Source organism: Alexandromys fortis, unplaced genomic scaffold (assembly GCF_014885135.2).
Source record: "Alexandromys fortis isolate MF-2015 unplaced genomic scaffold, M_Fortis_MF-2015_v1.1 scaffold_56, whole genome shotgun sequence".
NCBI classification, from domain to species: domain Eukaryota; kingdom Metazoa; phylum Chordata; class Mammalia; order Rodentia; family Cricetidae; genus Alexandromys; species Alexandromys fortis.
In genome coordinates, this window is record NW_026067935.1 from 8,172,091 (window position 1) to 8,195,384 (window position 23,294).

At 41.0% G+C, this 23,294-nt stretch overlaps 1 protein-coding gene across 5 annotated transcripts in view; it reads left to right on the plus strand.

Moving 5' to 3' along the window:
- The first annotated feature begins 241 nt into the window (after positions 1 to 241).
- Positions 242 to 23,294, plus strand: part of Ift81 (intraflagellar transport 81) — an 85,531-nt gene continuing 62,478 nt past the window's right edge. For 2 of the 5 annotated variants that reach the window (XM_050146488.1, XM_050146487.1), the window contains exons 1-11: positions 351 to 614; positions 2,776 to 2,943; positions 3,832 to 3,935; positions 4,789 to 4,969; positions 7,748 to 7,837; positions 10,475 to 10,540; positions 10,847 to 10,957; positions 12,693 to 12,777; positions 18,457 to 18,620; positions 19,051 to 19,146; positions 20,273 to 20,419. In XM_050146488.1, the coding sequence (XP_050002445.1) occupies positions 2,800 to 2,943; positions 3,832 to 3,935; positions 4,789 to 4,969; positions 7,748 to 7,837; positions 10,475 to 10,540; positions 10,847 to 10,957; positions 12,693 to 12,777; positions 18,457 to 18,620; positions 19,051 to 19,146; positions 20,273 to 20,419 (1,188 nt within the window). In that variant the 5' untranslated portion in view covers positions 351 to 614; positions 2,776 to 2,799. The other 3 variants (XM_050146490.1, XM_050146489.1, XM_050146491.1) reach the window with 3 other exon arrangements.

The following is a 23,294-nucleotide window of genomic DNA, read 5'->3' on the forward strand; positions in this document are numbered from 1 at the left end:
GTGGCCTCAAGTTTGGTAAGTAAATAAATGTATGAAACAGCACACGCAAATAGCACAGGCTAAGTACTTTGTCAAGTGTGAACTGTAGAGGGATCGCGACGGCGATTTATCGCCCAGAGTGGGACCGGCAGCCCGGGACACCCCAGGCTTTCTGCAGTGATTCAGAACTGCAGGCAACAGGTCCAGCTTCCCAGCCCGAGGCCCCGCCCCCGGTGTGCGCCCTAAAACCATGGGAAGTGACGTCACCGCATGGCAACCGTTGCCAAGGAGCGGTCTCTAGGAACCCGCTAGCGCCCCGGTGCCTCCCGAGGGGTGGGGAAGTGGTTTCGTGAGGAGAATTTGAGGTAACCCCGCCAACTCGCGGTCGGAAACTCGGAGAACCCCCAGTCCCCTCGAACTGCGCCCGCTCCCGGCCGGTGGCGGCGCCAGGGCCTGATCAGGGGTCGGCCGCGTGGGGCCTGGCGGGAGCGGGGTCCCTGGCCCCCCTCGGCCCCGGACTCTGTTCCTGGGACTCGCGGGAGCCAGTGGGCCTGCGCACGCCGCCCCGACTTGTGCCAGATAAAACGCGTGTCCTGGTTTTAATTCTTGCCCCGGCCCCCTGGGTGCTGCTGTGGGTGAGTGCTGGTGAATTAGCGCGGCCAGTTGCGCTGGAAGAGGGATAGTAATTGCTTTTGCTAATTTTAGTGCGCAGCGCCCGCCGGGCACCGACAGCCTACCTGTTCAAGAACATCTTTGTCCTCTGAAAGCTGGTGGGCGACCTGGGGTGCGGGAACCCCAACCGATTTCTTTCTTTAAAAAAGTTTTTTTGGTTGCCATATATTAGTTATGCATAATGGGTGCCACTATGCTATCTTCATCTTCAAACATGGTTTTGACACGGTCTCAAGTGGCCTACACTGCTTTGACCTCACTGAGTACAAGGGTCACCTTGTACTTCTTTTTGTTTTATTTTTTGAGACAGGGTTTCCCAGTAGCTATGGAGCCAGCCTGTCCTGGAACTCACTCTGTAGACTGAACTGGCATCGAACTCACAGAGATCCGCCTGCCTCTGCCTCCCGAGTGCTGGGATTAAAGGCGTGCGCCACCACTGCCCGGCCCACCTTGCACTCTGATTGTCCTGTTTCCATGTGCAGCCACATCCAGTTTAGTCAGTGCTAGGAGTTGAATTCAGGGCTTCCTACATTTTAGGCAAGCCCTCGACCAACTATGCCACGTCCCCAGCCCAGTTCATTTTAGTAAACAATTTTCTGTGCTAAAGCCTTTTCAGCAGTTGAATCAGATACATATTTTTTTAGTTTAGAATTTAAAAAATAATTTAAAATATTCATTTTAGGTGTATGTTTTGCCTGTATGTATGTATGTGCACCACATGCATACTGATGCCCGTGATGTTTAGAAGAGGATGTTAGATTCCCTGGAAATGAAGTTAGGGATGGTTGTGAGCCACCACGTGGGTGCTGGGAACCAAACCCCAGGTCCTCTACAAGAGCAACCAGTGCTCTTAACTGCCGAGTGCTCTTTCCAGTCCCAGAAACTCAGTTTTTTTTTTTAAGGTTATAGTCTTTCATAATGGCCTTATTTTCTCTTGACTTAGGCTTCTGTGTTTTATTTTTTTTTATTTTATTTGTTTTGTTTTTTGGCTTGAGGCCTATGAAGGAGTTCATTCAGTCTAGTAGAAGTCATTGTTTCCAGCTCAATGTGTATTCACAATGGAAATGTGATTCCTCATGGAAAGTACAGTTTTGCAAAGCAAGAAACAATGTACACCTTGGAAAGTAGAACAACATAAAAAAGTAGCCTAAGGAAAGCCGAGTAGACCATATGGTGGGGGTGGAGGGCAGACTCTGTTTCTTTGCTGCAGAACTTGAGGGTTTCCTGAGATAACTTGAACCTGAGGTTGGTGAGAGTCACACCCAAACAAGGGAAGCAATCCTGGCAGGCAGAGAAAAGTAGGTGGAGGAAGGGAGCAGTGACTGGGCCGGCTTCAGAGTGAGAGGCTGAGCTAGATCATAGAGGATCAGCCTTCAGTCCATAGGAAAGAGAGCTTACGAGTGATTTGGGGTGAGAGGTGGCGGACAAACGCTGGAGACGGTTTCCTCCTTGGAGGTAAAAGGAAACCAGGCCTGAATTACCCAGAGTTGTCTTCTCCCAGGCTAATCCAGTAATAGCAATGGATGGAGAGCGTTTGCTGGAGACCTGGACAGCACTAGAGAACTCACCTGGGCTGTATGTGGTGTGTGGGCCCTGCTTGCACTCTGAGGGTGAGGCTAAGCACAAATACGGGCTCTGGGTCGCCAGATCTGCTTGCCAAAAGGAACACGATCTAGATTGTTACCATAAAAATCTGATATTTAATGTGAGTTACCAATTTAAAACAAAAACTAAATTTTGCCTGTAATTCTTTCTTTAACTGTGTAGCTGGACTGGAGAGGCTTTGCCTGTAATTCTTTCTTTAACCCAGGGTAAAAACTGTGTAGCTGGACTGGAGAGGCTTTAGTGTAAGTGGACCATGTCCAGGTGACTGCTGCCAGAGCTGATGTGTGTACAAAAGCAGTCAATATTAAATGTTAACAGCACATATAGATTCCATAAGAAATTTCATAGTTTGATTTCTTCCAACAAACTGGCCTTTCCCCCACATTTTGTATGCTGTACAGACCTCTCTGTACCCCTCTGCCTACTTCCTATAAACTTAATTCTGATTCTCTCCCAGCACTTTCTTTAGCTATCAAGATTAAGGAATTCCCTTTCCTCTTTTTTTCCCCCACTTTTTAGTTTTAAGCTATAAAAGACTTAATCATGAGTGACCAAATCAAGTTCATCGTGGATAGCCTCAATAAGGAGCCTTTTAAGAAGAACTATAATTTAATCACATTTGATTCTCTGGGACCAATGCAACTATTACAAGTTCTCAATGATGTTCTGGCTGAGATCGACCCCAAGGTAAGTTTTCTCTTCAGTTTCATTTTTTATTAGTTTTTTGTTGTTGTTGTTTGCTTTGTTGTTGTTGTTTTTTAACACAGCCTTGGTTGTCCTGGAACTCACTTTGTAGACCAGGCTGGCCTCACTGAGATCTGCCTGCCTCTGCCTCCTGAGTTCTGGGATTAAAGAAGTGGCTAAATTTTCTCCTTCTTTGTAATGAAAAGTCTGTTAGGACAGCCTGCCTTTGCCTCTAACTATTGTGGGTCTGCAAAGCCCTCCTCAGGCCTTGTTTACCCTGCTTGTAAAGCAATAGTAAATGATCTCTGCTAACGCACATTTCAGTTGTCTACGAAAAAAAGTGGTTTTTTTTTTTTTTTTTTTTTTTTTTTTTACATTTTATTTATTTAGTGTGCTTGTGTGTGGACATGTACATGCTTATCAAACCCAAGAAAGAGGACAACTTTCAGGCATCAGTTCTCTCCTTCTACCATGTGAGTCCCTGCGATCAAATTGGGGTTGCCAGGCTTGGTGGCAGACCCCTTTACCCATTAAGCCATTTCGCTGGCCCCTCAATTTTCTATTCAAACCTTATTTAGACATTATTTCTCTACTTTTAGACACAAATAGCTTTGGTCCTGGAATAAAGATGCATTTTTCAAAAGGTTTTATTGTATCGCAGGTTAGTTCATGTCTTTTATCCACTTTCTGTGAAGCTTGACTTTCTAAACGTGAATCCTGACCTGACTTATGTGCTCCCTCACTTGGAATCGGAGCCCTGCACTTACTCTGCTTTATGAAGAGACCATTGTGCCTGTTAGCTCTGCCAGAACAAGCTTGTCAATGAGTTTAAATATTTTTCTTTGTTAAATATACAACAATGACATATTTTTCAATTTATTTATTTGTTAGCAAGATGTTGATATCAGAGAGGAGATGCCAGAGCAGACAGCCAAGCGAATGTTGAACCTTCTTGGTATCCTTAAGTACAAACCTCCAGGAAATGCTACAGACATGTAAGAATCTGCTCATATATCATGTTTTCTTAAAGCCGTGCTTTAAAGCTCAAATCTCCAGATGCTATCCTTGGTCTTTTTAGGGAACACCTGGCCCTCCCTCTTCTGATTGCCTTAGGACATTACAGAATTTGAAAACCATTTTAATCCTTCGAATGCTGTGTTAGAAAGTCTTAAGTGGGTCAGTTCTTCCCCTCTGGCCAAAAAAGTCAGGCAAATACCATTTTGTGATTTATGCCATTCTAGATAAAATAACTCTGGGGCTGGAAAATGGTCAGTGGTTAATAATGTTTGCTGCTCCTTCAGAGGACCTGAGTTTAGTGGCTCACAATCATCTGCAGCTCCAGCTCCAGGTATCAAATTCCCTCTCTGGCCTCTCAGGGCAGACACACACACACATGTGTGTGTGCACGCACACACACACACCTGCACACACAGCATGTACTTACACTAATATACACATACATATAAATAAAAATCTTAAGAAACCAAAACAACTTAAATGATGCCCAGCCAGCATTAAGAATTAAGGCTTTACTTTGGAAACTAGCTCTTGTAGACCAGGCTGGCCTCAAACTCACAGAGATCCACCTGCCTTTGCCTCCGAGTGCTGGGGTTAAAGACGTGCGCCACCACTGTCCAGATACTTAATTTTTTTTCAAGACAACTTCTTGGATACTTTAGTAACATATTGAGGATTTAGTTTTCTGACTAATGTAAGACTGACTTTAGCCTCGTGTCCATATTTTAAAAGTAGTTCTGTAAAGCAATAAGGACCCTGTAAGTTACGCTGTGAATCAAGGCTGTCTTTTCCAGTTATGCTGACTGCATCTGCGGTGTGTTTTCTTCTTAGGAGTACCTTTCGTCAAGGTTTGGTGATTGGAAGTAAACCTGTAATTTACCCAGTGCTCCACTGGCTTCTTCAGAGGAGTAATGAACTAAAGAAAAGGGCATATTTAGCTCGTTTTTTAATAAAACTGGAGGTGCCAAGTGAATTTCTACAAGATGAAACTGTGGCCGACACCAATAAACAGGTACATATAGTGGACAAAGCTGCTTGGCTTCAGTAATAATCTCTCTCTAATTGTTACTTTAGGGTTCCAAGTGACACCAAAGAAAATGGTGTCCGCTGATGGTCAGCTGTGGTCATATCTTAAACAGTGACTTTCACACACAAATACTATTGGTGATAGGAAATGGATGGTCAAGAGCTTTCTGTACTAGGTCATTCTGGGTAGGTGGACTCCTGGGCTGGAGACTGCAGAGCACTGTGCTCATCAGCAAGGTAATTATGCAGTTTGCCATCGAAATGAGAGAGAAGCTGCTGTCGTGATAGTACCCAGGACAAATGATAGACTGTGGGCCCTGCAGCTGATGCAGGCTTGCGGCTCTTTCAGGATAGAGAGAGTGGATGTTTGCAGTGCATTTTTCTCACCATCATTGGCTTCTGGCCTTGGATCTTTCTTTAAGCTCTTGATTACTGAGGTCTGATTCCTGGGTCCTCTTGTCAGTACCTGGCTGACCACAGACGGCAGAAACAGAGAAACCAGGCTGGATTTCAAAGAATTTTATTTTTTTTTATACTTAGATTGATTTTGGGGTCAGTTTGTTATGAAGTTTGTAATTCTGTCTTTTCCAGTAGACTATGAGGTCCATGGAGACAGGTGTGTCTGTCTTTGTTTTCTTCCAGGATTTAGTATAGTGACTTCTGTATATTGGTTGCTTAGTATTTGGGCTGAATCAAAACAACCAAATATTTTTCATCTGTGTATTGTTATAGCTGTCATCAAAAGTAAAGTTAATATTGGTCTCTTAAAGCCACAGCTGTATGTACATAGGTCAAATGCCATAGTAAGCACTTATGTGATAAAACAGGGATATGTAAGTGTGGAGTATTTCTACTCCCTTCTCACCCCCTTCATCATGGGTTCATATGTATGGCATAGATCACTAGCAGTGATTTTAAAAGATTGCATTTTGGATATCTGTTTGATATGTTTTGGTAATGTCAATAATTCCTTTAGAGGAAGTTTATTAATAGTATCTCTTAATATACTTAGCTAATTAAGGGGATAAAAGGCAATAAAGATGTTGTTCTTGAAGCGTGTCTGAGAGGTATGTGTATTTAAAAAGAGCACATTTAGCAAAGATACTAATAAAAATGATGCCAGGTGGTGGTGATGCACACCTTTAATCCTAGTACTCAGGAGCAGAGGCAGGAGGATCTCTGTGAGTCTGAGGCCAGCCTGGTCTACAGAGCGAGTTCCAGGACATCCAGGGCTGTTAAACAGAGAAACAGTATCTTGAAAACCCAGTATATGTATGTGTATATATGTATACATATAGAGGGGAGGGAGAGGAAAAATGTTGTCTTTCTGAATGAAAAGTTTTAGAATGAATGATTTGTAGATTTATAGAATATGATCAGTCAAAAATATTAATTTCTTGATGTTATCATTTAAAAAATACTGTGATGTGTATTGTGTGGTGCTAGAGATTTAAACAGGGTCTTTTTTTAAAAAAAGTAATTTTTTATTTTATGTGCATTGGTGTTTTGCTTGCATGTATGTCTGTCTGAGGGTGTCAAATCTAGGAGTTACAGACAGTTGTGAGCTGCCATGTGGGTGCTGGGAATTGAACCCAGGTCCTCTGAAAGAGTAGTTATTAGTGCTCTTAACCACCCAGCCATCTCTCCAGCACCTAAACCTAGGGTCTTATGCATGTTAGGTACATGTTCTACCACTGAGCTATACTTTCAGACCATAGACTACTGCTCATTTAAAAATTAGGGTAACAGCTATGGTATTTTTCATTAATCTGACTACTGTTTATTACACGCCTGTGAGGATTATGTCCTATAGTAAGCCCTGGGGTTCTGAAGGTATTCATACCAAATGCATTCCAGCCCTCCTGGCTATTGCTATTTCCTGGAGGGAGGCAGACAAGTAACTACTCTGTTATGACATGATCTCTACTCTGATAGACAAGGGGCCAAAGCAGGCTTCGCTGAGAACAGTGTAAGCTATGCTCAGACTGAATCTGTTATCCAGGTTAGCAGGGATGGTGTTGCAAGTGTTCTCAGAGGGAATAGGATAGGTAACCTGCAGGTGGGAGCCAGGGCTGTTCCAGGGACAACATAGCAAGAGTTGAGATCGTGAGAAAGAAAAGAGCCAGAAATGGAGCCAGAGAAGTATTTAGTGAGGAGACCATGCAAATCTTGTTTTTTATATGCTGTATGGATTGTAAGAATGTGCAGGATTTTGTTTTTGATTTTTGATATGTAGCCCATTCTGACCTTACACCCCTGATCCTTCTGCCTCAGTCTTCAAAAGCCTAGAATTACATTATGTAATCGAGACTGCTTTTTGTTTTTTAAGGCAGGGTTTCTTTGTGTAGCTTTGGAGCCTGTCCTAAAATTTGCTTTGTAGACCTGTAGACCAGGCTGGCCTCAAACTTACAGATCCACTATCTCCTGAGTGCTAGGATTAAACCTGTGTGCCACCACCACCTGGCAGTAACTGTTTTTTTTTTTTTCAAGACAGGGTTTCTCTGTAGCTTTGGAGCCTGCCCTGGAACTAGCTCTTGTAGACCAGGCTAGCCTCGAACTCACAGAGATCAGCCTGCCTCTGCTTCTTGAGTACTGGGACTAAAGGCATGTGCCACTACCGTCTGGCTCCAGTAACTGCTTTTAAGAACATTTAATGTTATTTTTCTAAGGATTTAAGTGATTGCAGCAAGTTAGTGGGCAGCTTGATGAAGAGAACACTACTGGATGTAGTCATAACTGGTAACCTGCTAACTTCCTCTTTCAGTATGAAGAGCTGATGGAAGCTTTTAAAACTCTGCATAAAGAATGTGAGCAGCTCAAAACATCTGGATTTTCTACAGCAGAAATAAGAAGGGTAAAGAAATATCCATTTGGACTTGAATGATACCTTATTCAGATTGTTTGACTTTAGTTAATCCAGGCTGATTTTAACTGTATGAAAACTAGTGATGGTAAATGAGTGATTTGTGGGCTTTAGTATTGGTGTGCACATCAGTTGGTGGTGTGTACATATGTGTCCGTGTGTGCGCATAGAGGCCAAAGACGTCTGGAATCTTCCTTTGCTTTCTACATTAGTTTTTGCGGCAGAATCTCTCACTGAACCTGAAGCTCAGGTTAGCCTGACTGGCCAGCGATAGCTGTCTGTGTCTAACCCCAGTACTGGAATTCCAGGCGCACTCAGTCATGCCCAGCTTTTCCTTTGTAGTTCTTTACTGAAAAAAGTCAGTGAGGGCAGTGAGTTCATGTTTCATGTTGACACCTAGCTGGGATTTAGAAATACTTCATTTTGACTCTTTATTTGGTATATGTTCTATATATGATGTAGAAAATGCAGAAAAGAACAAAGAAGAAAAAGTTGTGTTGTGTGTATATGAGATCACACAATACATTATTACCCGTCTTGCTTTCTTTATGAAGGCTCGAGGACTACCTCAGGTGTCATCATCAGGATGCCGTTATTCCTTAGAGACAGGGTTTCTCATTGGCCTGAAGCTCATCAATTAGGTGAAACTGTCTGGCCAGCCAGGCTCAGAGAACCCCCCGTTTCCACCTCCCTAGTGCTGGGAATGCAAGTGTGTGTTAGCATGCTCACTTACTGTGCGGGTGCTGGAGAATGGGACGGGACTCAGGTCCTGCCTCTTGTTTGCTAGGCAGGCTTTACCATCTGAGCCACTCCCACGGTCTCACTGCTTTCTTAAGGCTTGTTTTTATGATTTTTAAAATGTGTCCGTGTGTGTATCTGTGTGGGAGTATGTGCATGTAAGTGCATGTGCCTGCAAAGTCCAGAGAAGGATGTTGGATCCCCCAGAGCTGGAGTTACAGGCATTAAAAGTGACCTAACATGGATGCTGGGAGCCAAACTCAGGCATATGTGCTCTTAGCCCACTGGACCATCTCTCCAGCCCCTTGCTGCTTTTTAATTATTACTTTGTGAGTGTATTTTCATTGTTAGCTTTCTATGAAATTATAGCAATGTCCAAATTAGTTTTCTATAGTACATATACATTAATCATATTTAGGTTTTGGCTTAATTTTTTTGCTATTATAAATAATGCCATGATTATCAACATAATTTTTGTATGGCTGTGATAGTTTCTTTGCAATATTTTTTAGATATAGAATTGCTTATTAAAGCACATAAATTATTTTAGGGCTTTTAATACATGTTTTCCAAAAAATATTTTTTACTTTCTGCCCAGGCGTTTAGGTACTTTCCTTAAACACTTGCTATTCTGACTTGCATGAGTCTTGTATTTTTAGAATTCCTGAGTTATGAGTGCTATCTTTATATTCTCATTAAATCAGAGACAACAAAGTTTCTTCCTCAGGGAAGCCGTCCCTGACTCCCAAAATAGATCACTTTCCCTAGTTCTTTTCCTGTTATGGCATTCATTGCCCTTATAATTGCCTTAATTTCTATCTTTCTAAATGCATGAAGCCCTAAGAAGGGAAGGGATATGCCTGTGCATCTCCACCACTGTCCTCCCAGTGCCTGACACGGGGCCTGGCGTTTGGCAGGCCCTCAATAGGAGTTTGTTGATTAGAAATGGAAGGTGAGCTGAGCTCCGGTCAATAAGAAGGCCTGGTGAGAGAGCCTCTGCTGTGCTCTGGGAATGATGACTCAGAATGCAGAGTCTGATTTTAATTTCATTCATTATTACTAAATGTTCTTGAACCTCTTCTCTGTAGTAGATTGAGATAATATGGTTAAAAAAGAAATAGAATTCACTCACAATCATATGCTCTTGAGGTACCTATTGTTGACAATTTCCCTTGGAATTGAGCTATATTTAAGTATTGTAATTTGCTTCTTTCAAGGAATGTCATTTCATGCCTTTTCCATTTCATTAAACACTCTTCTAATGACTTTCATTTTGTTACACTGTAGTTAATCATTGTCAGACATTTAGATCCTTTCAAATTTGAGCTTCATCGGCATCAGTAGAATCCTTATAGAAAAGTCTGGCTTTAAGTGAACAAACAAACAAACAAAAAAAAAGAAACAAAAACAAACAAAAGCCCACCATAACCTTAAAAGTAATTTTGATGAGAAATCAGCAAGATATATGGCTTGTTATTTAACAAAGTAGATGGGATGTCAGCAGCTGTTCATGTATTTAGGCCTATGTACATTTCATTACGGAAGATTTTTGAAGAATCATGTAGCTGTATTTGGAATCAGAACACAAGTGTGCTGGCTGGCAGCTTTACCTTGCTGTGCTATCATCTGCTTTAGTTGCTTTTCTAGATGAATGCCAAGCTGCCAAAAAAAATTCTCTTGCATAAAGCCCGGGGGAAATGGAAATATATTTCAAATCAGTGTAATTTCTAAATTACACTGCCCTTAAATTCTAAATGCCCTTAAATCAAAAGAGGATCTTTGTTTCTTGCTGCTCTGGTTGTGATGGGATAGTAGAGCAGGGCTTGTGCAAAACCCACCTCAAACCTGTAGACTGAGAGTGTTTTTAATGGCCTCTTTACTACTGTTTAGGACATCAGCGCAATGGAAGAAGAAAAAGACCAACTCATGAAGAGAGTTGAACGTTTGAAGAAAAGGGTAAGTCAAGAATTAGCCCCATAGACTTCAGTGAGTCCCAAGGACTGGCAGAGATTTAGGAATGCAAATAAAGATTAAGTCAGGCATGGGCATCCAGGGGAGGATGGACTCAAGTAACACTGGGGAAAGGGAATCTCCCAGGCAGTAGCCCAAAACTTTCAAGGACCTGGAGTTGAAAGCTTGGCTGTCATCTCGGGGAGTACTGTTTACCAAAAGGAAATGATGAGTGGATGTGGGAGTCACATGACTTGCTAATGCCTTCCTCAAATGTGACAGTAACATGTACTACTTATTCCTTTACTGTAGGTGGAGACTGTTCAGAATCATCAGCGGATGCTTAAAATAGCAAGACAGCTTCGGGTTGAGAAAGAGAGAGAAGAATTTCTTGCACAACAGAAACAGGAACAAAAGAATCAGGTATCCACAAAAAGTTTATACTCAGGATCACAGAAGTAGCTCCTCTTAGTAATTAAATATATATATACATACATATATGTATATATATATATATATGAATTTTAGAATTTCGTATTTCCTCTTGGCAGCATGATGGACCTACTCTTTTTCTTTAGAACTCTGTGTGTGTGTGTGTGTGTGTTTTGCTGGGAATCAAACCAGGGCCTTGCTCGTGCTGCACAGGTACTATGTGACTGAGCTTTATTCCTAGTCAGGACAACTGTTTTTTCTTTCTTTCCCTTTGTTTTTCCCTTTTGCAGTATTTGAGGATTGAACCTAAAGCACATGCTAGACAAGCACTCTGCAATTGAGCTATATTCCCAGCTTTCATTTTACTTTTAATTTTGAGGCATGATTTGCTTATTTGCCACTGGAGTAAAATGTGCAGGGTCCTGTGATCTCTGAAACCAAAAGAGCATTTTTAGTGCCTTAGATGTAGGGTGCTCTGTAAAGATTCTGTTCCACTAGCAGCTAATCTTCCTGCTGCACAGTATAATAATTCTCTGCTGTGTAGGAACAGCATGAGTCAACTACAGTCCATACTTAACCACATAGTATGGAGCCCCAAATAAGCTGTTGCTGCCGTTGACAATGTCACAAAATACTCTTAATTAAAAATACTCTGAGTCCTCAGAATCACCCACACTGTCGTGTTTTTAAACTTCACCTTAAAGGAGAAATTATTTGGTCTGAAAATTTTACTTTAATTTATTAAAATCTGCCTTAATCTTTAAAAATATATTTCAAATCAGTGTAATTTCTAAATTGCCAATTTAAACTGGCAGCTGAGTGATTTAGTTCCATGGGAGCTTGACTTGGCACCACAGCAGCTGCCCTGCAGCGGTGAGCTCTGTTTTCTGAGTCTCCAGTGGCTATTTAATGTCATTCTCTGATGCTGTAAAGTACTGAGAATAGTAACATCTCCCAAGGCCAAGGAAACCACGCTATACAGGAAAGGCTCTGCATGTATCTCTCTAGTGATTAGTTAGTTAGTTAGTTAGTTAGTTAGTTAGTTAGTTAGGTTAGTTTTGGAAGCAGGGTCTTTTTATGTAGTCCTGGCTGTCCTGGAGTTTGGTATGTAGACTGGCCTTGAACTCACAGAAATCTTCCTGCCTCCTGAGTGCTGGGATTATAGGCACACCAGCCACAAAGATTTTTCTTTAATCACCAACTGAAACAACAACTAAAGAAAAATGTGGAAGCATGTCTTAAATTTTGTATGAGGGACTAGGTAGATGGTTCAGTAGATAAGAGCACCCGATACTCTTGCAGAAGATCTGTGTTTGGTTCCCATTACCCACATAGGATGGCGTACAACTTCTTATAACTAATCCCATGGGCTCTTCAGACCTCTGTGGGCACCTGCATGCAGTGGCACACACACACACACACACTCAGGTACACACACATTTGAGAAAACTAGTTTTTTGATTTTTCAAGACAGGGTTTCTCTGTGGCTTTGGAGCCTGTCCTGGAACTAGCTCTTGTAAACCAGGCTGGCCTCGAACTCACAGCGATCCACCTGCCTCTGCCTCCTGAGTGCTAGGATTAAAGGCGTGCGCCACCACCACCCGACCAGTTTAATGTACTTATTTTCTTAGTATTTACCTGTTTCTTCTATAATGTGAGAATCCCATGTATCCCCATTGCTTGCCTATGTGAACATTGTTTCACTAAATCAAATTGTTGTTTAAAGCTATTTCACGCGGTGCAGAGATTGCAAAGAGTGCAGAACCAGCTGAAAAGTATGCGGCATGCAGCAGCAGATGCGAAGCCTGAAAGTAAGTGAACTTTATTTAGATGTTTTTATGATTCCCTGTGGCTTTTTTCTTTAACATTTCTTTTCTTTATTTTTATTTTATGTGCATTGGTGCTTTGCCTGCATGTATGTCTGTGTGAGGCTGTTGATCTTGGAGTTATAGACAGTTGTTAGCTGCCATGTGGGTGCTGGGAATTGAACCCAGGTCCTCTGGAAGAGCAGTCAGTGCCCTTAACCACTGAGCCATCTCTCCAGCCCATAAGTGAAGTTATTACATGATGTAGAAGGTTAGAAAATAGTAATTTACACCAGGATATTTCTTAAAGTGATTAGTGGGAATTAATTATCTCACCATTTTGGAGCATTATTTCCTAGCTGATCAGTAGGAATCAATAAAAATATCCATGGGTTTTCTGCCTGCATACAGAAGAGGCACCAGATCTCATTACAGATGGTTGTGAGCCACCCTATGGTGGCTGGGAATTGAACTCAGGACCTCTGAAAGAGCAACCAGTGCTCTTAACCTCTGAGCCATCTCCGCAGCCCCCATCCATGGGTTTTCAAAAACATTTTTTGCCTCCTATTTCAGTCAAGGTGTAAAAGTAACATTAGCTGTGGAAGTAAATCCTCCCCTGTGTGCTTAGGGTGGGCGCTGCGAGAAAGATGCAGGGAAAAGCACAGATCCCTGTCGGGGCTGTAAAGAAAAAAATCAGATCCTGGACCTCAGTCTGAATGTTTTCTATGGTCTGGTTTGTAGAATTACAGGGTTAATGATGCGGGTGTCCCTAGCTGAGTTCTATATAGCTTTGCACAGATGAATTGTTCTCATAACCCACTTAAACCCATCCCAGGCATTTTGAAAATGTTCTTGCACATCAGCAAGGAGATTAGCCAAGCTAAAAACAATATAAAGCTCTCATTTGTGTTAGAGAAATATTACAATGTAATCATCTAGCTAAGGGAGGGATAGTAATCTATGGATAGTACATACACATAGAATGACAGGTGTGTTGGCAAAAATGTACACAAATTTGGACTCTCATATTTGTTTGTGGAAATGTAAAGGATATAACTGCTTTGAAAAATAGTTGAAAACTTATCAAAAATACTAAAATTTGTCACCATGTGAACTTCTATTTCCGTCTTTCAACATTTATCTGTGAGTGGGCACAGGTGTACGGTGTGAGTGTGAAGGTCAGAAGACAACCGTGGGAGTTGCTTTTCTCCTTCCATCACGTGGACTCCAGAGGTGAAACTCAGGTCATCAGACCTGTAGGCAAGCACTTTTGCTAAATGAGCCGGCCCACCAACTCCTGACTACACCCTCTAATCTTAGGCACATACTAAGAGATCTGAAGCACCTATTCATACAGAAACTGGAACAGACATGCCCATAGTAGCATTATTTGTGAGAAGCAAAAGAGTTGCAGGAACCACCTGTTCCTAAACTAATGTATATGGACTAACAAAATATGGCATATCCATACATTGGAAGATTATTCTGCCACCAAAGTGAATGAAGTACTAATATATACTTATGACATACATGAGCCTCAAAAACGTAACTGTAAGTAATCAGCCATAAAAGACCACAATATTGTACAGTACTATTTATAAGAAATATCTAAAATAAGAAAATTCATAGATAGAAATCAACTCAGTAGAAGAAACTGTGGTTGGGAGAAGTCCAAGTAAATACCTGTGAATTTAGAGACTTCTTTGGGAGCTGATAATAGTGACCTAACAACTGTTCTGGTGGTGGAAACCTGCTTATATACTGAAACCACTGAATTATACCTATAAATGGTTGAAAATGCTAGCTCAATAGAGGTATTAAAGGAGATAATACAGGGGCTGGCTCATTAGTTAAAATGGCTGCTCTTGCAGAGGACCCAGGCTTGGTTTCCAGCACCCCATGACAGCCTACAACATCTGTAACTCTAGCTCCAGGGGATCAGATGTCCTTCCCTGATCCATGGGCACTAAACATATGTGGTGCACAGACATAGAATGCAGGTAAAACACCCTAACACATAAAATAAACACTTCAGAAAAAAAGATAGGAGTACAGAACTCCTATTTACAAGATGAGTAACTCATACGTCTAGTTTCCGGCTTTCCAAATCACCTCTTGCTCATCTCAATCTAAATTCCAGTTTAAGCAGTAAGCACACATTTAGGTACTGGTGACCTTTAGTTCTTTGTTTACTAAATTTTACTTTTTCATATGGTAATTTTCAGCAGGAAGATTTTTGTCTTTATGTGGGACGTGTTCTTTATGTGTTTCTATTATAAAAGGAAGATGAATGCTCAAAAGACTCCACTGAATTACAGCTATTAAATGATTAATATCAAAAAGTAATTTGTGTGTACAAAAATTTACTAAATACTCTGCTTTAGTAGTTGGGAGGTGTTGTGACATACACTTGTCCTGGGGAGATGGCACGTCCAGACTAGGGAGCCCACGGTGGACTAAAACAAGGACACCAAACCATGAGTTTTATTGAGGTTGCTTAAGAGGAATATGAGTGAAGGGTTACTTACAGGAGCAGAAATGACTCAAAGACAGCTGCATCACCACAGCCCACTCCAGCTCACAGAACTGGGAACCTGCAGAACCTCCACAGCCTGCAGGCAGCTCAACAGATTGGCGAGTGTCCTTTCCAAGTGACTCTGTTCTAAACTTCCTCCAGGAAGCGAGGGAGAGCTTCTCCTTCCAGGCAGCTGGTCTGTCTCAGTCTCTGCAGCTTGGCCACTGCATTAGTCAGGGTTCTCTAGAGCAGTCGTTCTCAACTTTCCTAGTGCTGCAACCCTTTAATACAGTCCTCATGCTGTGGGGCCCCAACTATAACATTATTTTATGGCTCCTTCATAACTGTAATTTTGCTACTGTTATGAATTATAGTGTAAATATCTGAAATGCAGGATATCTGATGTGTGACCCCCAGAAAGTGTTGCAACCCACAGGTTGAGAACCACTGCTCTAGAGTAATATAACTTATAGAATGAGTACATGAATGTGTGTGTGTGTATATAGAAAGGGGATTTAAATTTTTGGGCAGTGGTGGTGTACACCTTTGATCCCAGCAGTTGGGAGGTAGAGACAGGCAGATCTCTGTAAGTTCGAGGCCACCTTGGTCTATAGAGTGAGTTCTAGTACAGGCTCCAAAAGCTGTAGAGAAACCCTGTCTCGAAAAAAAAAAAAATAGGGACTTTACTAGAATGACTTACAGGCTGTGGTCCAGCTGTGAATGGGAAGTCCAAGAATTCAGTAGTTGTTCACAAGGCTGATATCCCAGCTGGTCATCACTATATGCTGGAATCCCAAAGAAGTAGGTTCTAACGCCAGTGAAAGAAAGGGCTTGCTAGTAAGGTGAGAGCAAGCAGGCAAAGAACAAAAACTTCTTCCTTGTCCTTATTTAGACTTCCAGCAGGATATGTGACCCAGATCAGAGTGGGTTTCTCCAGCTCAAAAGATCTGGAATAACACCTGATCTCTCTCTTCCCACCCAAGCTAGCCGGTCTTGGCCTCTCCTCTCCCATCTCCTCTTCCGCCCCCCTCTGTCTCTTTGTTTTTCTGTCCTTTCTCATTCTCTCTTCCCTCCCTTTTAATAAAACATCATATTCAAAAAAAAAAAAAAGATCTGCAATAAAGGCATATCTTCCTACCTCAGTGTCCAGATCAGAAGTGGATCTTCCTACTTCAAAATAAGATAAAATCCCTCATAGGTATGGCCTATATTTTGGGTTCTAGTTATATCAGATATAGCTAGGTTGACAACCAAGAATAGCCATCACAACTAATCTAAGAGTAACTCTCAGCAGCTTTATTGCTTTTTTTGGGAGGGAGGGGCCTAGTAAATCTGATCAGTTTCAGGAACATCCTGAAGCTATTTTGGGTTGTTTATCTTCCAGTTTAAGGAGCCTCACTGCAGGGTGTGCTTCTAAAGGACAATGTCTAGTAAACTGCTAAGCAACAGGAGGTGGAAGTTGAGTCATAAGCTTGAGTAAAAAGAACGCAATCTTTTCCACAGGCAGGGAGGAAAAATCAAGTCAGGAAAATGGCTGAAAATCTAGATTAAAATAAAATATTATATATAATGCATACACTTTGTAAGTGGGCAGGAAATGGTGCCTGGGCTTCCCTGGGCTTCCCTGGGCTTCCCTGCTCACAGCTCATGCATGCTCGTCAGACAGTCTTAGGTCTGAGCTCTAGTCCCTGACTGCCCTCAGCCTTTGATGAAGATAGCAGACATGCTGCTTACCCTGAACTGTGTCTCAGGACCCTCCCCTTTCTCCAAGCAGTCAGTCATCCAGCTGCTTTTTGTCATTGTAGTGGTAGTGTTTTCAAAACTTTTTAGAATAGAAAAATATTTAAGAATTTTATATTCAAAAATTATTTTAGGCTTTGATTCCATGCACCTGTTATGGGAAGTGTGTAAGTGCCTGGGGATGAAGGTCTTCACATAGCCAAAGAAGAAGGGATGTAGACTTAGTGAGAAAATGCCCGGGAATGAGTGCCTGAGTGGACCGCTCTTCATTAACCTTCTTCTCCGAAGGGGTGGGGCGGGAGCATTAAAAGAATGAATGGGAAATTTGTGGATTTGCATTAATAAAATTTTGCATGTTCTATTTGTACAACAGAACTAAAAATACATAATTTTAAAGCTTTGGGCCATATTTATCATTCAGTCTTCATCCATAGATGACTTAAGCTGGAAACTTAATCGTTTTTAAAAGTCAAGCCAGAATTTGTAAATGTGTAATGCAAAGATCAGAAATAAACTATATAAATCTCTCCAGGCTGGGGATTTACAATAAAACCATTATTCACTGAAAATCTGTGTATAGTTGTACATTTGCTAAAGTGAGAAAACTATTAAATCTTAAAAACATTTACTATAAACTAATACTTGGGGAAAATCAAAAGCAACCAAATGTAAGATATTTATGGAAGTGAGCACTCACTTTCTCTGTTTGGATCTAAATTTGTTGACCCCTAGCATCTTCTTCACTGGTTTGATGCTGACAAATTATTATGTGTTACTGTTTATGAGATATTAGAAGTAGAGATACCATAAAAAAAAAAAAAGAAGCCAGTCAAACCTTTAATCCCAGCACTCAGGAGGCTGAGGCCAATGGGTCTCTGTGAGTTCATGACTAGCCTGGTCTACAGAGTGAGTTCCAGGGCAGCTAGGACTGTATAGAGACACCAACTCAAAAAACAAACAAACAACAAAAGAAAAGAAAGATTAAAATGTCTGTTATATAGGAGAGGACCTAGGATAGATTTCATTTGTGTTTTTATTTGGCTCACTGGCTTCTTAAATACTGAGAAGGCAAAGAACAGTGGTAGTTTTGATTCTGCAGCTGTTACTTGTATGTATGTTGTGATTTAAGGAGTTAGGTTATGAAGTTAAAACGATCATAATATCACTTTTATTATAATTCTCTAAATATTCCTCTATGTAAATTGTGATCTGTGGTCATACTAGTTAACCTGGAAGGACTTCTGTGAACTTTTACTGCACTCTGTAAGTGCTGCATGGAGAGCTTTAACCCCACCCCCGTCTCTGCCTGCTCATGAAGCACCACACACACTGTTGGGCTAACCTGTCTTCTTTTTTAGTTTTTCAAGACAGGGATTCTATGTGTATGCCTGGCTGGAGCTTAACTTACATTTCCTTTTTTTTTTTTTAAGGCTTAATGAAGAGGCTAGAGGAGGAGATAAAATTTAATTCATACATGGTCACTGAAAAATTTCCAAAAGAATTAGAAAGCAAGAAAAAGGAATTACATTTTTTGCAAAAAGTGGTTTCTGAGCCAGCTATGGGCCACTCTGACCTTCTAGAACTTGAGTCTAAAGTAAGTAAAGGTCTTCTAGTTCCCAACTCTGTCTGTTTTGTGAAGAATACCTGCACTGTTCCTACTCGTGGCTCTAGAGCTAGCCTGGGCTAAGAGCTGACACTCTGCTGATGAGCTGTCTCAGTGAAAATTCTAGAATGTTGTGCTCCTACTTCAGAAGTGGTAAAAACTATAAACTCAAGCTGAGTGTGTCCTGGAGACACTACTGAGGTCACTAGTTTGCGTAATCATGGGGAGAGTTGTATGCTTGTCTGTTTGATTGGTCAGTCAGTTGGTTTTTTTCAGAGGATTCCACTATATAGTAGAAACTGACTTTGAAGTACCTATCCTCCTGCCTCAGCCTCCCAAGTGCTGGAGTTTCAGTTACACACCACCACTCCTGGCTCTCATAGGGAGAGTTTTAACATGTCTCATGTTTACGGTCTTTTAGGTCAATGAAATAAACACAGAGATCAATCAGTTGATTGAGAAGAAAATGATGAGAAATGAGCCAATTGAAGGCAAGCTCTCACTGTATAGGCAACAGGTAAGGCCTTTCTCTGGCTCCCACACTGAAGTCTGTAGTTTATGGGGAAGGCTGTGTTATCTGAAAGGTGAAGAGGAAGTAAAGAACAAAGGCGTTTCTGTCAGTGCTAATCCCCATGTTATAACAAAGAAGTAGCAGACACCAGGAAGGCCGAGTTTGAAATGCAGTGTGCCAATGTCTGTGAATGTGAAATTCTGTCTTCTAAATGGCAAGTTTATGTTAGGAGGTGTAAGTCAAAATACAGCCAAAATATGTGTACACTCTCAGATTAAAGTATTGATTTGTTGCCAGATGGTGGTGGTGCACGCTTTTAATCCCAGCAATCAGGGAGACAAAGGCAGGTGAGTCTCTGTTTGCTCAAGGTTAGCCTGGTCTGCAGAGTGAGTTCCAGGGCAGATGCTAAAGCTCCACAGAGAAACCCTGTCTTGAAAAGCCAAAAAAACAAGACAAACCAAAAAGAATTGATTTGTTGACTGTAATTTTGCTACCCATTTCCCAAGAGATATAATTACATAATATACAGGTTCCAACTTTCAAATTCTGCTTCTTGTCTGTTGGAATTAATTAATAGCATCAACACAATGTTGGATATAGGAGATGCTGGGCACTTTGATCTTGAGGGATACTCGCCTTTCTCCACTATATGAGCTCTGCCTCGGCTTGGACCAAAGTTTCTATTTATATTACCTGCCTACACCGCAGTTCCACACAGAGTGCTGCTTCACTCCCTTGTCTGTTAACCTGGAATACTTGCAGATGGGAAGACGCTCCTTCATTGCTTCCCTTTTTACTTATAGGTTATACTAAGAAAATAGACTTTTTTTTTTTTTTTTTTTTTTGATTTTTGAGACAGGGTTTCTCCGTAGCTTTTTGGTTCCTGTTCTGGAACTAGCTCTTGTAGACCAGGCTGGCCTCAAACTCACAGAGATCCGCCTGCCTCTGCCTTCTGAATGCTGGGATTAAAGGCAAAATACTCTGTCTTGAACTCCCCCCCCCAAAAAAAAAAGAACAGCAAATTTGATACTGAAATTTTATATTGCTAAAAATTCCAAAAAGTAGATAATTTCACAAGATAACAGAAAACTGAATGCATTTCTTATTTTATTCTCTTTAAATATTCAATTAGGCATCCATCATTTCTCGTAAAAAAGAGGCCAAGGCTGAGGAACTTCAGGAGACCAAGGAGAAGTTAGCCAGCCTAGAGAGAGAAGTGTCAGTAAAAACAAACCAGACCCGGGAATTTGATGGCACTGAGGTTTTGAAGGGAGACGAGGTAAGATGAGACATCTCATGGATCGATGTTATGATACTGGGGTTTTGTGTGAAGTCACTGACATGTTCAGTTTTCTTAAGTTTATGTTGATGAGAAGTTAGTCTCATTTTGTAAGGCTTACTGAAAGCTAAAATATTAAATATTAATTGTTTTTGAGGTAATGTTGAAACATTCTGGATGTAAAATACAAAAGACTGGTGTTCTATGAGATAGTATTCTAGAATTTCACTTGCCTTTTTAAAATTGTGTGTGTGGTGTGTGCATGTGATTGTAGGTACCTGCAGAGGCCAGAGGTGTTGGAGCTGAAATTACAGGTGGTTCTGAACCACCTGGTGTAGATGCTGGAACTTGAACTCAGGCCCTCTGCAAGAGTAATACATGCTCTGAGTCATCTCCCCAATACTTTCACATTTTAGTTAAATGAATTTATATTGGACTTACTTAAGTATTAAATTATAAAAACAAAATGAAACTAGTAGAATCAAATAGATAATAAAATTTCATCTTTGTTGATAAATGTATTTCTATAAAGAACTAAGAAAACGTCACTGAACTACTCTGTCATCATATGTATTTGAGCAGCACTCATCAAAATGACCTCATCTGACATGCTCACAGGTTTTAAAATATTGCATTTCTTTTTTCTTTAAGTTTATTTTATTTTATTGATATTTATTGAGCTCTACATTTTTCTCTGCTCCCCTCCCTCCCTCTACCCTTCCACCTTCAATCCTCCCCAAGGTCCCCATTCTTTAGGCAAGTTCTAGTTCTTAAAAGTTATTATCACATGGCTGGAGGGATGGCTCAGAGGTTAAGAGCACTGATTGCTCTTCCAAAGGTCCTGAGTTCAATTCCCAGCAACCACGTGGGGACTCCAAGCCATTTGTAGTGAGATTTGGGGCCCTCTTCTGGTGCTGCAAGCAGAATACTGAGCACATAATAAATAAACATTTAGAAAAAAAAGTTATTATCACAAGCTAATTAGGATAATAAAGAAATGCAGGTTAGTAGTTATTTATCTATAACAATCAAATTTGTAGCCATGTTAGGGATGTTTTCAAGGTCAAATATATATTTTAGGTAGATGGTCTTCAAATTACCTCAGAGATACACAGAATATGACATTTAAGATGTTTTAATAATATATGGCCTTGCCTCGACTGCTGACAGTATGCTGTCCAAATTGGACAAGCATGAGACAAAAGAAGGCGACTGCTGAACTTTTCCAAGACATGGTAGGATAGTCTTTCAAAATTCCTGCTTCACATGAAAGTCTGCCTGGTATTCTAGGCGTGTAAGCTGAAGATGGATGCCCCAATGTTGCAGAGGAAACTTGGGTAATTGTCCAGGCAGCTAGATGCTTCTCATTTCTATAGTTTGGGAAGTTGTTTGCTCTGCTCTTCCTGTTTACTCAGGTGATATTATATCCTCCTCTGATCCTTGATGACGTTAAAGACTATATAGTTATACAGTTTTCCATGTTACCAAACTCAGAAAAGAAACTCACAAAAGAGGGCTGGAGAGATGGCTCAGTGGTTAAGAGCATTGCCTGCTCTTCCAAAGGTCCTGAGTTCAATTCCCAGCAACTACATGGTGTCTCATATCTGTAATGGAGTCTAGTGCCCTCTTCTGGCCTGCAGGCATACACACAGACGGAATGTTGTATACATAATAAATAAATAAATATTTTTTAAAGAAAGAAAGTGAATTAGAGACAAAACTTTGAACTCACCAAGACAGGATAGATAATGGAGTATTTTCTCCAAATTTGCCAAATAAATTGGACTGAACATTGTGAATGTAATTCATACGTGATAATTTTTATTATATATAATTTTACTCTGTTAAGTTAAAACCTTTCCTTTTTATTTAGACAAAAAGGGAGAAATGTTGTAGGGTATTTGTTCACATTGATACTCAGACTGACAATAAAGTTTACTTTGAATTAGAGGGCAGAATTAGTGACTAGCTGACCATAATTAACCATAGAGGTTTTGGAGGACCCAGGATACATATAGAGAAACACAGGAAGTAGTAGGGAGTTGCTTAGAAAAATTCGTGGGCCCTTTTAGATTAGTGGAGAGAAAGAGAGGGAGGGAGAGAAGGAGGGAGGGAGGGAGGGAGGGACGGAGGGACGGAGGGAGGAGGTCATTTGGTTGCTTCTCTACTGCTTCTCTGATCAATCAGGTTTTTATCCCATATCTGACTCCCCAAGTTTTATTTAATAATAGAACAATGTAAGTAATGCTTTAGCACCTATAGAATGACTATTCTACATTGCTACGTAGTGACTGTGCCTATAAGGGTCAGAAGCTTTGATATCAATTATTTAATGTGAGGAAAAGCTAGAGATAATAATCTTCATTTTACAGATGGAAACTCCTCAGACAAGTCAATGAATCCATTTAAGATTAACAGAAATATAGATTCTACTCTGTACAAGTCTTAGCTATGCAATGCTAACATTAAACTAAAGTAAAAATGATAATCTTGTTCTTATAATGAGAACACACGTTGTGTGCAGACATCTAGCACATAGCTCGCATGAGAAGCTCTCAAAAAGGTCAGCCTTGCTTGTGGTTCAGTCATGGCACCTTTTTTTTTTGTTTGTTTGTTTTTTTTTGTTTTTGTTTTTCGAGACAGGGTTTCTCTGTGGCTTTGGAGCCTGTCCTGGCACTAGCTCTGTAGACCAGGCTGGTCTCGAACTCACAGAGATTCGCCTGCCTCTGCCTCCAGAGTGCTGGGATTAAAGGCGTGCGCCACCATCGCCCGGCTCAGTCATGGCACTTTTCACAAACACTATACCACCCCTCCCTCCCTCCCTCCCTCCCTCCTCCATCTCTCCCTCCCTCCCTCCCTCCCTCCCTCCCTCCCT